General features: G+C 42.5%; 1 protein-coding gene across 1 annotated transcript in view; it reads left to right on the top strand.

Moving 5' to 3' along the window:
* Positions 1-420: 420 nt before the first annotated feature.
* Positions 421-14405, top strand: part of phyhiplb (phytanoyl-CoA 2-hydroxylase interacting protein-like b) — a 17287-nt gene continuing 3302 nt past the window's right edge. The window contains exons 1-4 of the mRNA XM_079690375.1: positions 421-1048; positions 9443-9630; positions 11443-11617; positions 12710-12827. Of these exons, the coding sequence (XP_079546501.1) occupies positions 949-1048; positions 9443-9630; positions 11443-11617; positions 12710-12827 (581 nt within the window). The 5' untranslated portion in view covers positions 421-948. The remainder of the gene's footprint in view (positions 1049-9442; positions 9631-11442; positions 11618-12709; positions 12828-14405) is intronic.

The raw sequence follows: 14405 nt of genomic DNA, 5'->3' as shown, positions 1-14405 counted from the left end.
CGCTGTAGAAAGTGTAAGAAACATGAATCTATGATTATCAGAAATTACTTTGTCATTCATTGCCCAATGGCGTCTGCAGTGTGTTTTAGCCACAGTGTGCACTTGACCTTTTATGCCTTGGCAATCCTGTTCCTGTGAGCCGCTGATAAAAAGGGTGTAGTAGGGGAGATAATTATAAACAAACACACCCCACACAGCCAATTAAGCATGGTTTCTGGCTATGAACTCACGGGGTCCTGCATTTTATGATGCTGATTAAATTGAAGAGGGGTCGTTTATTTGATGGAAAGCCATTGTTGAGGCGGCTCGTTCATTCATTATGTCGCGCAATATGTCTGAGTCCCCCAGCTCATTATGGTGTGGACCATTTGCACCTGCGCTCATGCGATAGGGCTACACTTCACCAAATAAGGACACGTGAGAGACCCTTGTTGGGATGACGTGAAATAGGAAGGAACGGGAAGGTTTTAGATCAAACTGGAGGGGGAACACTGAGTTAATCTGGTTACATAAGAAGCTGTTGAATGTGCGGAAGGTCTCTGCGCTAATCCTGTGAAGTATTCATGTTTAACTGTCCCGCGGCGGAGTGACACGCAGGGCACACTTGTGGCTCCCAGGGCACAGATTCCCTGCATACATGCTGTGGGTTTTAAACAAGATAAATGCACAGGCTGATATCTTAGTGCTTCGTACATTTAAACGCATCTCTGAAGGAGCTTCTATGCCAACGTTGCAAACCCGAACTGGAAGCTTGTGCTGATCGCGCCCGTGACGATTCCGCTGACGCGCCACTAGCCGCACCACCCAGGAGACGAGAGGAGAGCAGAGAGCGACGAGAACCGGTCTCTCTTTCTTTTCTCCTTCCTCGACGAGCGTTGACTGCAGCTGTGCAAGTCCCGTGGACGATATTAAACCAGCGTTAATCCCAGCATCACCCAGGCTGCAGAGATGGAGGTACCAGGTTTGGCGCACAACATCACCAGTCCATTAAGTCCCTGCGCGGGGGTGATCAAGGATATGAGCGCATTACAGTTATGCGAGAGAGATGGTAAGGAGAGGGCTTTTCACTTGGGTGTTTGCAAATAATATCAGTGCATTAGCCTATATTTTACATTTGCAGACGTTGCATGCATGCAGTCTGCTTGCTCATTGGTTTTAGCTGCATGTTGCCTTATTGTGTGTTTAAAGGGAGCATGGGGCCGGTCGCTCCGCTGGTTCTGCTTGGAGCGATGGTGCGTGTGTGGAATAGCTGAGTGTCTTTACAGTGGCAACCAGGTTTGTTCGGTTGACCGGGGAGTTCGCTCAAAACTAAACATGCAATATTATTTCAGCACCACTGGCATGGACAGAGATCGGCAGCCACCCCGCCTATAACGGCTGCTTCTTGTCTTTATCTCAGGGAGTTGCCATAATCAATGATCTGCACATGACATCCTGCTTATTTTATGATTGAAAATACGTTTTTGGTCTTATATTTCATCCCCAATTTACGAGAAACTGTCTCTGCGTTTATGCATTTATCATTTATCATCCAGCTGCATCCATGCTGGATAGTCTGTGGTTGACTTCATGAATTTGAAAGTTTTTGGGATAAAAAGCATCAAACAAAGAGTTGATTAAAATTTTTCACTGATTTGAAGGAAAATATAAGCTATTTTTATAATGTTATAACAGATGAGCAGTTTGAGCAGGCTGAATCCTGGTGGAAGTTAATGGTGGGGAGGGAAAAAAGCAAGTCATCATCAGGAGAGAATGAGAGCTGAACATGGCTGCACCCACGTGTGCACAGGCGGTGCAGATCCACACACCCATCAGTGCAATTACACACAACTGATTCCCCATCTGATCCATCGTCAGAGACCCCTCTTTAATTAAGATTGTAGATTAAGTCAAATTTAATGAGATCACACCTTGTCACAGCTGAATGGAGTTGATTGGGATTTTTTTTTGCTTCCCTATTTGGTTCTTATCTGTTGATGGATTGGCCAGTTGTGCACTGGTGGAATCAATGGGGTGTCTTCATTAAGCTGGCAAAAGACCCCCAGCATCCAACCACAGTGCAGTCATTGGATCACACCGCCTCATTTTCTCATCTGCCAGGGCTGCACCTCATAATGTAATACAGCAGCACACCGTTTATATCCTCTTAGTGCTTTGCTGGCTTAATTCTGAAGCTGTAATTTTAATAATGGTATGGGGCTGGACTTTTCTAAGGGATATTCCGACAGGGTTGTGCTGCAGGTTGTCTGGTTTTTGCTCTGCCACTTTCCTATTTATCAAATGGTTACCCAGTGTAAATAGTGTCTCTGTGTCCTTGAGACACCCACATGCTCTGTTGATGGAGCAACACAGCCACATTGTCCACCTTCTGTGCAGATTCTGCAGGACAATTGGTGTTTGTGGTATAACAGAGTACTTTCTAGAATTGTTGGTTCAGATCATTCATGTACCGTAGATGGTGTGCTTGAAACATATTATCATTTGTGCAGTTTTAGTAGGCATAATGTCATTACAAAATTCAATGCTAGAGCCATTATAATTTTCCCACTCATAACTGTGGACAACATACTTGAGCTTTATGACGAGGCAAGATAAATTATTTTTGAAGGATACGCACCTTGCAATGCACTAGATCCCCTTTATTCAGTAAGTGAAGTGCTGTGTAGTGATATTAAGAGTAGTGTTCCTTTCATTTTGACAAACCACTCAATGTTGATGTGGCCGTTTCTGACATTAAACGACTTCCAGTAATAGCAGTTAACAATTCCCTACCACACCCTATATTGATAACTGCATATTCCACTTTTAGCTTTCTTGGAACCACTTGGTCAATACCTAAGTTTCCCAAGGACAGTATTCATTTCGGATCCACATCTTTCTAAATTTAGCTCCGAAATCCATTAATATTTAATTGAGGCTTTGCTTTGCTGACCTAGCAAATGGGATGCAAAGAGCTTCAGAAGAACTACTATCTCTGTGGGAAAAAGCTCTCTCACACACACAAAGGCACACACACAAACACATACACACTGAGGACTGTGTGAGCGTTTCAATGGTCCAAAGAAATAGAGGGATACAAGTTGTTCCTCTGTGTGCCCTGCGTTAGAGGGGGTGTTACAGCCTTAATGCTAGTGCCGGGGGTGTGACATGAATAAGTGTAGGGTAGGGAATGTTTTGCTTAGAGTGATGAGTAGTGGGACATTTACAGACACTGTTGCTGGTGGGCCGACGCCTGGGGACACACAGAAGTGCCTCCATGATGTTTTACTGGTTTAAATATTGCCACCAACCTTTGCAAGGCTGACTCATACCTCCATTTTGATTTGATATCCACTGTAAATGCGTAGTTACAGGGGGTAATGAAATACTCACTACATGGCTTGCATGGCCTTTGTGCCGCGGACGATGACATAATTAAGTTGTCATGACGGATGGCTACCATTTGTGCAACCAAGTACTGTGTCTGCACTGTCGGAACTCTCTCTGCCTGAGACACTGCTGCTGTTGCTGCGACCCCCCCCCCCTCAGTCTGGCAGTGTGTTCCCATGTTAGCCAGACAGACACATGGACAGATAGATGGTAAACAATCAATGTTACCTCAGCTCAACCAGTGACTGTCAAGTTGAAGAAAAGCCCCCTCAGTGCTGTCGATTACTACTTGACAGTGGCATTGTTTCTTCGAATGCAGTGCCGCATCACTTGAACAAAGACATTTACTTTTCAGCCCTGTGACAAGAGATTTTGCAAGATTACACAGGCAGTGGGCTAAACTATTGTCGGGAAGTGTGCTGCGTCTCTGATATCAGCCATGCGGATCTGTGGATGGCATTTTTTGTCTGTTGGTCAGTCTACTACTGAAATGTCTCAGACTGAAATACCACAGGCATTAAGTGGATTGCTTTGAGATTTTTTATAGAAATACATAGACTCAAAGGATAAAGGCTACTGATGTTGGTAATCTCCTGTCGTTTCCTCAGCACCACCAAGAGGTAGACATTGTTGCAGAGAGGTTTATGAAATATCCTAGCTGTATTAGGATGGGTCGCTTTTACCTTTTGTACATACATCCATGTTCAACTTTGTGGATCCATTTACTTTTCATCTATTTCTATTACCTAATGATGTTACCATTAGCTTTGCTTTGCTACCAGTTATCATACACTATTATGCTCTCATGCAAAACTAAGAAGTGAAATACCATGTTAGCATGCTGATGTTAGCTTAAAGTATCACTATGTCTGAGCACGGTCTCACAGAGCTGCATGGCTGTAGACCCGAGTATTGTACAGAATGGTTCACTTCTGCAGCGCTTAACCAATATGGTGCATCATGATACAACAGCAGGCCTGACTAACGATGTTCTGCATCGTATGAGTATTTCAGCTTGGCGAGTATTCAGTAGGAGCTGTTGTGTACCATGACTGTTCTGGCAAGAGTTACAGGTACATAATTCATGCAGCCACCCTTTGGCAGCGTAACATATTTTCTTGCAATTGACTTTGCTTCATTTCGTACTTCTGAACATTCTTAAGAGGGATTGCAGAGAAGTCTGAGCATCAAAATCTGCAGTCGAAGGATTAAACATGCAAATGAGAAGTGATGATTCTGGTCATGGACGAGTTTCGAAAAACTGATCGGTACTTCCTGAAGGTCACCTGTGTTGATTAATTTGTATGAATATTGATGGGTCGATTGTTTAACTAAAAGTTCATTTGATCTGTATAGGTTGTGTTATTTAAGTGTCTTAAATAGGTTGTATTGGTGTGTGCAAGGCTTAAGTCTGATAAACAGAGCATTGTGTCATCTGCCAACAATACTCTGCAGATTCATTTTTCAACATTAACCTTGACTGAAATGAAGAAGTGTCGACCTTCAGACGGCGCACCATAGACTCACTCAGTGGTCACCTTCCATCATCAGCCACCACAGTCAGAGTACATGATGCAGGCGGCCTGAAGTGAAATCAATTCCCTCTCCTCTCACTGGTAAACAGAGTAATCAAGTCGGGTTTGACTGGAAAAAATCCTACCACAAAGAGCCATTAGGATCGCCCTACGTATGCATGTTAACAGGATTTGTATCGATTCTCTTGCATCTATTGCTATTCCACACTGGCATTTCACTGCATGCAGAACAACAGGCCATTACCCTATAAGGTTCATTTGATAGATCTTAGCAGAGCGTCTTTCCATCCATTCTTTATGATGAGATAGTTTTGCGATCGGGAAGATATTTCTATGTCCTTCGTATTGGTGCTCAAGCATGCATGACGCTGCTCTGTCATCATCTTGAACCCCCTGTCCATGTTTGCACAGCATGAGTAATCTGCACTTCTAAGTAAGGCCTCACAAAACTCACACTCATTTTGCTCTATGATGACGATGAGGCAAAATCCCCCACCGCCTCTGTCTCATGCACAGCATTTTAATACTGTGCTGTAAATAATACGACACATTAATTACGGTGTAATGGCTTTCGAGATAGACTCATGACTCAGCAAAATTAATATCAGCTAAAGTTGCACCCCTAGTTCAAGCTGAGGTGCATAATGAGGGTTTAGACCTCCCGTGTGAGATTGTAAAAGGTTTGCCTGGCTCCCTTACCGCCTGACCTTCATCTTGCTTTTCTCTTACTCCTCCATCTTTCATCCTGAGCTCTCAGAGTCCCTGAGAAGTCGGAGCGCATGCAAAGGCCCTTTATTTACCTGCAGGCAACGCACAGTAACTCATGAGTCTATTCAGATTCACCAAAAGAGCCAGCCAGTTGTAAAATGTTAGTTTGTATTCTCTGTTCATGCCACTTGTGTTTTATATTGGATTGTTAACAGTTAATAGTTGCATGTTTCCCTCTACCTCGTGCATTTTTTAGATTTGTGCTCAGTGAACTTGTTTTCCCCGATAACATCACTTTTAGCTTGACCGCGTAGCCGTTAGAGTATTATGTAAGCAACATATCTGGCTGCATGTGTAATGCTCCACTGTGTCTGGGTGATGCCTCCATTTGCAGGTTGATTAGGAGAGTGAACAGGCGCTAAATCAGCCCAGTGCTGTCACAGGGAGCTGGGAGGACAAAGACCTGCATGGGGTCTCCTTTCAGGGTTTTCATGGGACACATCAGTGTTGACATTAACATTTAACAACAAGGAAGTTACTATGCTTCATTTGCAACACAGCAACAGAGATAACAGGTTTTTCCTCTATGGTGTTTATGTTTTTAAACCTAGGATGTTTTATCTAATGATGGATGCTTGGGATGAATAGACACAAAAGGTTATCTTATTCTCCAGCATAAAAACATTAATGTGACATCTTGGGATAAAACGTCCCATAAGAATTGCGGTAATGTCCACATTTGTAATACACTTGTCTATTACTCTTTTTTTTCTTTTTTAATAATAATAATAATAACTTATATTTATATAGCGTGTTCAAGGGACCCAAGATCGCTGTACATGGTGGACAAACAAAACAAACAGACAATCAAAGGGCAAACAAAAAATAAAGGAAGCCGGGGGAGCAAGAAAAGGGCCCGCGGAGACTGCATATGCTTGTCATAACACATTTTTAAATGAAAACTTCACTTCAAGAAATCCAAGGCTATAGTTTACTTCTTAAGAGTATGTTTCCTCTTCTCTTCAAGCAGGTGTCGGAGAATGAAGGCAAGCCAAGTCTGTTTCTTGTTTTTGTGATAGGTCAGCAACAGAAAGTCTCAGGTGGGCTGTTACAGTGCTGACATCACTATCTGCTCCGTGCCGAAGCATTTTCTGAGCGAGGTCTGCTCCGTCGGGGCTGCATTGAACCTTTCAGTCTGAGCCACACTTATCAGCTCAGTGGGCTTTAAGTATAATGAGATGGGCTTTAAATGCGGACCGGCAGGATTTGATCTGTTCGAAACGCAAAGCATAGAGGTGTAGGAGGGCCTGCATTAAGTCTGTAAGACAATCATGGTGCAGTTAGGCTTAGGATGTAATTGCTGGCCTTTTTAAGTATTCCACATATTTAGGAAACCCCTAAATGCCACTAAAATGTCATTTACACTATATGCACGAAGTCCAGATAATACATTCCGAGATAGGGTGAGATAGGGTATAAAGATATAATCAAAAAACAATCCCAAATATTTGTCATCACTGAAAAGTCACCTTTACGATCTAGATGTAAAAGTGCACAATAAATATACATGGTATGTGTTAGGGAATAATTCTCCTAGATACCACCTTTAGCCCTTTGACGTTTATGACCAACCCTCACGTCTGTTATCTCCCTTAAGGAAATGGGCTGCTTCAGCTATATGTTGTTGTTACCAGTTTATGACCGGGCAACTCTCGGTCACAAATGGTTTATTGTTGTGGGAACGCTGGAACGCTTCCTTCTTGGTGCTTGTGGACTCCAAGGTGTGAAATCTTCGAGGCCATAAGTGTCAGACGCAAGTAATTCAGTGTTCCCAGCTGAACACATCTCCTCAAATATGTTGATTACGGTACTCTCTGTGAACCATGCAGTTAAAAGGTCAAGCGACAGAGAGGCTCTTCAGAATTGACGTGGCAACTCTACCGTGCAGTCAGAACCTCTGACTCCAGATTTGTTTTGTGAAGTCTCCGGCCGAAGCTCCTAAATAAACCATCAGTGTTTGACATTAAAGCTCCAGCTCTCCCCGTGTCTCCTTCCTGAGTCGGTGACTCCCACTGAATTGCTACACAGAAGTTTCTCCCACTGTATGATTTAAGCACTTAACAATAGGAGGTCTTTCTTTCTAGGTTAAAGATGATTATCTTTGGTAATCAGCTAGTATGATAGGACCTAGGGATTAAAGTAAGCGGGGGGTCCGGTCTGGTGGTGAAGAGCATGCATTGGTCTTTTATGGATGTGATTTTAAGAGAGTCATAAGTGATGTCTTGTAAGAAAGCTAGGATAAAAAAGCGAGGTTTGGCGTTACATTGGGCGTAGGAGTTAACTTCTAGTTTCCTAAAATGAATCAACCTACAAACGGTTCACTGTTGGAGTGTTGTGTGGAGGCGAGACAGGAGAGTCCTCACAGTCCAATTATGGGATAACTCTTTTATACCGCCCTCTCGCAGCTGATGAGCGGAGATGGATGTTCCATGCTCCGCTGCTTCTTCTGCCATTGTTTCTCTCTGAAGAGTCCAGTCGTTTGTATGCGTTACTCCCAAATTCTTGTATTTTACTCACTCTCGTGTTTGGACCCCAGAGGGTGCACAGAAAATGCATTGTTGCTCTGCCAAGTGGGCGTACCAGCGTGTGATGCAAAGCCTATATTCATCCTAATTCTACAAAGCTCTCATTCAACCCTGTTTTGACATTTCCATTGGCCTCAGTGTGCACTTTGGGTTGTAAGCCTCTTCTACGAGTTAAGATACTTGTACAGGAATGAGATTAATGAAACTCAATTGAACTTAAGATTTATCAATATTATTTATGGGAAACAATGGCCTTTCTATTTAGGCCAACTAGGCCAGATACAAAAGGAAGGGCTGAAGTGATACGACATTCAGGAGCATTATATTGTTATTCCAGAATCACCTGCATTGTGCTAGAGGAGGACTTGTACTGCTGATTATAAATGGATCCATCTCTTCGGAGAGTAAGGAGATTAAATAAGCAGCTTTTGAAATATGTAATGCTACGTATGTTCTGTGGAGCAGATGTGTGTGTGTGTGTGTGTGTGTGTGTGTGTGTGTGTGTGTGTGTGTGTGTGTGTGTGTGTGTGTGTGTGTGTGTGTGTGTGTGTGTGTTCAGGGGCTGATGTGTTTCCATGGCAACATATAAGGCAGTAAGCGATGCAGGCAGTGCTGAGGAAGGCTGTAGTATGTGGGGTTTATGGACCATAAGACAGAGAAGAGAAACAAACCATATTTATACGGTCTGAATAAAAGCTGTGCAGAGATGCAGCATTTCCAGCTGTATAATGATTTAATGCGTTTCTCAGATAATAAAAAATCTGATTTATGATCACTCGTAGATATCTCATAAAACTGAAGTTATTACAATCCCGGAATCAAAACGGATTTGTAAAATGACAGACCAGAAAATGACGTTTGAGTTTTTTTTACAATAATCCTACTGTAAATATGAAACATATAGTTTGTAGTAATAGTGACGCTGCTTGACTTTGGATAGATTGTGTGACTGTGATAGCAACCGTTTAAGATGCAGATATTAAACTCCACACGTGTAGTTAGTTGTCAAGTGTTATTATGGGCGTGGTCCCAAAAAAAGGTATTTTTGTGTCTGTGGAGAGATTTTATTACCAGCCATGCAAGATGCAGTCATGAGGCCGGCTACCCACTTAACCTTTGTGTCTAATTGGTTGTTTGTGGTTTGTGTCATCCCATCGCAAAGTGCTTTAGTAGTTTGGCATATATTGTTATACTTTTTGACATTGATCATACCAAACTTACTCAATGTTTTTTCCGATTACACAGGAAGTCAATCCCAGGATGGCAACATGGAGGCGCTCCCTGTTCCTCAGAACATCAAGATCAGCAACATCACCTGCGACTCCTTCAAGATCTGCTGGGACATGGAGCCGAGCAGCAAGGAGCACATCACACACTACTTCATCGACCTGAACAAGAAGGAGAACAAAAACTCTAACAAGTTCAAACACAAGGTAACGCTTGAATCAGCACTAATAAACTGAATTTAGAAGATAGCGAGAGAAGGCTAAACAAAAGGCCTGTTGTCTCAATGAATACATTTTCTATGTGTCATCAAAAGGAAAAAAACATTTCAAGGTTTTGTGTTTATGTGATTCAATGTGTGAGAAACTCATGCTCAGCCTTGAGAGCACAAACTAGGCGACGTGCCAAAAGAATTCAAGAAAATAATTATATTTATTTGGGAAAGCTTTTTTTTCTCTCCTTTATTGAACAAAGTAAAAGTCTCCTTGGAAATTAAAATCTCTTTTTCAGCAGGTACCTGGCCTCTTAAGCAAAACCTATTTCTAGAACATTGAATAAAACCTGCTGCAAAGTAAAGACCAACTAGAAACCAAACGCAAAATCTTTCTTAAAACTGTCAGCTGTGTAAAATTGTAAGTATGAACCCATTTGATTCTCATGTGATCATTTTACAAATATATGAACAGAACAACAGACCATACAGTACAGTTTTAAAGAAAATAGAGTAATGTACATTTATAAATTATGCAATTCTAAAGATAATTCTGTTTTAGCGTTCAATCTGATATTCCCCATGTCTCCACTTTGTTGGCACCGTACATCGCTGTGTCTGGGCGGACTTACAGTGCATGATATTTGTCCCCTCCATACTTGAACTCTCCAGCATTATCATAACGTGATTGCTAAAACATCTGGAAGAATGATGAACCCTGATGATCGAAACCTAAGCGATGGATTTGACGCTGAAGTGTGAGACACATGTTCTCCATGTTTTAACCAAAGATAACCTTTAGTTTCCTGCTTGAGGCAAAAAGACTCCCTTGAAGGTGGATCTGTTCAAAGACTCTGAGCTTTAATAGGCTAATATCACTAACGCTGACCTTTCGGTCGGAGAGTAATTCCTCCAGCAGGGCGACGGCAGCTCCTTCAGTGCTCCGTCAGTCATCACTTGTTTCCTCCTTCCTCTCCTCCTGCAGCCACTTCCTGTGTGTCTCCTCTCCCTAGTAGCGAGCAACCCCATGTTAGTATTTTGATTTTGGTGAGCAGCAGCAGTGTTGGTCGATATGCTGAATCTGTTGCTAGGCAGGGGCTACCGGTCCAATCAATAGGCTGCTAAGGCCCATCGATGCTTAAGGGGGGTGAGGAGGAGAGCACAGAACAGTGTGCATACATAAAGAAAACAGTCCAGGTATAAAGTGCAGTCTGCCTCTTACATAACATGTTCAAAGGCATGTAATCCTTGCTTGTGGCTTTAAATGTGTCCTATTATGCAAAATGCACTTTTTCATGTCTTTTATACAGAAATATGTGTTCCCTCTGTGGAAAGAGATTCTGAAAGTTTCAGGAAAAAAGATTCTCTCTCTTTTTGTCATGATCCATTTCTATAAAAACCTGTCTGAAAATGAGCTGATCAGATTTTGGCCACTTTATGATGTCATAAGGATTTGTTGTCTTGTGTAACCATTAGCCAATCACCAACCAAGGTACCCCCTATATCACCTGAATCTCCTCCTAGAGCACCATTGTGTTCTTTTTAACCAAATATCTCTCAGAGGGGCGTGGGGAGGGGCTCCTTATTTTCATCTGAAGTAACAGACACAGAATCAGCACTTTTGAAACAGGCCTGAAACAGAGGGGATTGTGGGATGCTACAATGATCTGTTTGATATTTGGAGCCAAACACTTCAGAGAGATGTGTTGTATATAACTGAGACCTATATATTAATGAAAAACAGTATGATAGGGGACCTTTAAGGAAACCATAACTGGAGTTTCCTCCTGTTTTCCATTCCTCCCTCCAGGATGTTCCCACCAAGCTGGTAGCCAAAGCCGTCCCCCTGCCCATGACGGTGCGGGGCCACTGGTTCCTGAGCCCCCGCACAGAATACACCGTGGCCGTCCAGACCGCGTCCAAACAGACCGACGGGGACTACGCCATCTCCGATTGGAGCGAGATCGTGGAGTTCTGCACCGGCGGTGAGTAACGCGCAGCTTACTGTACCACGAATACTCGCTTCTCAACATGTGTGACATCTGAGCAGCCTTTGATGTTGTTTGAGCTGAAGTACAGAGCAGAATAGGATAGGGCACAATATGAGGGAGAATATTAAATGGAGGCTAATCTTTACTGAGTGGGGGGGAAGATGGATGGAGGGGTGGAGGAAGGGAAGGGGAGGGCGAGTGGAAAAGAAGGATTAAAGGATGGAGGGGAGCTGTGCTGTATATCTTCTGATGCAGAGGTCAACAAGTTCAACATCGCTGGCTGCCGGCTTTGGGTGGGGGAGGGGAGAAGGGGGAGGAGATGATGGTATGGGGGGCGGGGTAGCTGCGAAAGGGATGAGGAGCATTCAGGACCGTCCCTCCCTCCAGGCCAATCATGCAGACTGCGTGGGGCCTCACTTTGGAGGGGGCCTCACCTTGGAGGGGGCCTCAACCGTGCACGGTTGCTCCACTAGCCCCCCCCCCGTCGACGCTCGCGGAACAGAGGGCCTCATCATATAACTTTGCGTGGGGCCTCATGTTGGCCAGGGACGGCCCTGGGAGCATTAGAAGCTTGGGTAGTAGGGATAGTGATGCGAGGCTTGACTAAAGAAAAAGGGAGGTCTAAAAATATGTCTGAATACTTTTCAGCGATCTGCTCTTTGTAATCCTCTGAAGAGCCTTCTATCATTTTGTTCAAGGTTCTGTAGCGTTTCATGAAAGTGGGGAATTTGATCGTTTTCTTGTTGGTGTGTTTAAGTGCTTGTTGGAAAATCAGAACAGGGGAAAAAATCTTTATTACAATGAAACTTATTATATACTTTGGAATAAATCCACACCCATTTGGCAATCCTTCTTTCATGCTGGAGCGTATAAGGACACCACAGGACTAACATGCTGAGTCATTCCGAGCTATAAAGATGAAGAAGCGCAGTTCATGTTCCATCCTATCCGGTGCACACAGTCACTCTTGTTCCTTATAATTAAATAATTACATTTCAACTCATTTCCGACTAGCACTGGTTTTCCAATCCTCCTGATGACAGCTTATTCAGTTTAACTCTGATCTGTGATGCGTCTGTTTTCCAGATTATTCCACAGTGCACCTGAACCAGCTGCTGGTGAAAGCAGAGGTCATCGCCGGCCGGATGCTGCCTCTGTCTGTCTTCTACAGGAACCAGAATAAAGAGTACTTCGAACATGCCAAGTAAGCCGCTGTATTTGCATTTTCATAAATAATGTTGTAGTTCCAATATAGTTTAGAGTCTGTTATTAAAGAAATCCTGAAAACGGTGTTAACACATTGTATGTGCGGCTAGCCCTCCTTCCTTTCCTTCCTCTTTTAGTTTGTTGCATTATGGTAATTTACACTATTATACAACACTTAGCCTTTCAACTTATTCTTGCTATTTTTATGCTATTTTTGACGATAGATACTGTATATCCTATTCTGATATGCTTCCAGTAACTTGAACATCTTGAACATCACATGAAATTCACAGCTTTAGCATCTGGTGGCTTTATAGACCTATAGAGACTTGAGATGTTATGTGATGCTAAAATGACCTTTAAGCTAAGGCTGCAGGGCATCTAGTGTGAACATACTGTGTGATAAGACTTGTGTGATGGTAATAAAAGAAGATTGATGATGAGAACATTATAATGCATCCATCCTAGCACTCAGTACTACAGCTTAGATCACCTGTATCTCTGCACACAGCAGATCCCCACACTATTTTAGGCTAATGTGTAAAGACAATGTGACAATTAAGGCCATTGAAAAGTACAGGTTTGTGGTTTAACTTTAACAAGGTGTAACTTTCTTTGTATATAATATGTGATACAAACTATAATTTGATGACTTTTTTTGTAACATTGTATTTTCATTTTCTTTTTAAGGCATACTATACTATTAGTTTTGTTATCATATACTATACATTTCAATGTTATGAGATACTATACTATTACTATTTTAAAATACTATATGTCAATACTTGTTTTTCTTATGCTATTTACACAATGACATACTATCCTATGATATTCTTTGTGACATGCTGCACTGAGACCTGTGTATGACGTGTTTGCTGGGGCTTTACAACATGACGTCATCTGGAAAGCCCTCTCTTTTGTTGCCTCTGATCAGTGCACTTAACATGCGTCTGGTAAACTGCGCCACCATGTGGGCGGCAGCAGTACTGTCGCTACCCCTTGATTAGGCTTCTGCTCCAGTGACCCGGGGTGGGAGATGACTAATTCCATAATACCCTGAACAAAGCATTAATTATGGATGTAATTGCAGCCTCTGAAGTGATAGCACTGTAATTACAATTCATAATAGGCGCACAGATTTACTCGAAGACATGCAGCTACAACACAAGCCCTCATCAATCTTGAATGTTTATTTGTTGTTTGTTTCTGAAAGATGCTTTTGTTTCCTGGCAGTTTTTGAGTTGAGCATACTTTTCAAATTCATAGGTTTTATTGTCCTATGCACATAAGCTACAGTGTAGAAATGGCAATGAAATTCTTATGATCCGAGCTCCTCCAACAATGCAACATATGTATTAAAATAAAAAAACACACCGAAGTGTAAGCAAACACTGAAATATAACGAAGAAAATGCAAAGTTGGAAAGGAGCTAGAGACACGGCAGCCATCTTTCTTCTGGTCACTTTGTTTCTATCTGACAGACTGGGCTAAGATCATTACAGATCCAGAGATATTAAAACTACAGATCCTCCGGCTGCATCTGACACATTTAATCAGCTCAGATCAAAACAATGTG

This window comes from Notothenia rossii, assembly GCF_949606895.1.
Source record: "Notothenia rossii genome assembly, chromosome: 6".
Taxonomy (NCBI): domain Eukaryota; kingdom Metazoa; phylum Chordata; class Actinopteri; order Perciformes; family Nototheniidae; genus Notothenia; species Notothenia rossii.
Note: the sequence above shows the minus strand (reverse complement) of the source record. Positions and strands in the feature narration are given on the sequence as shown.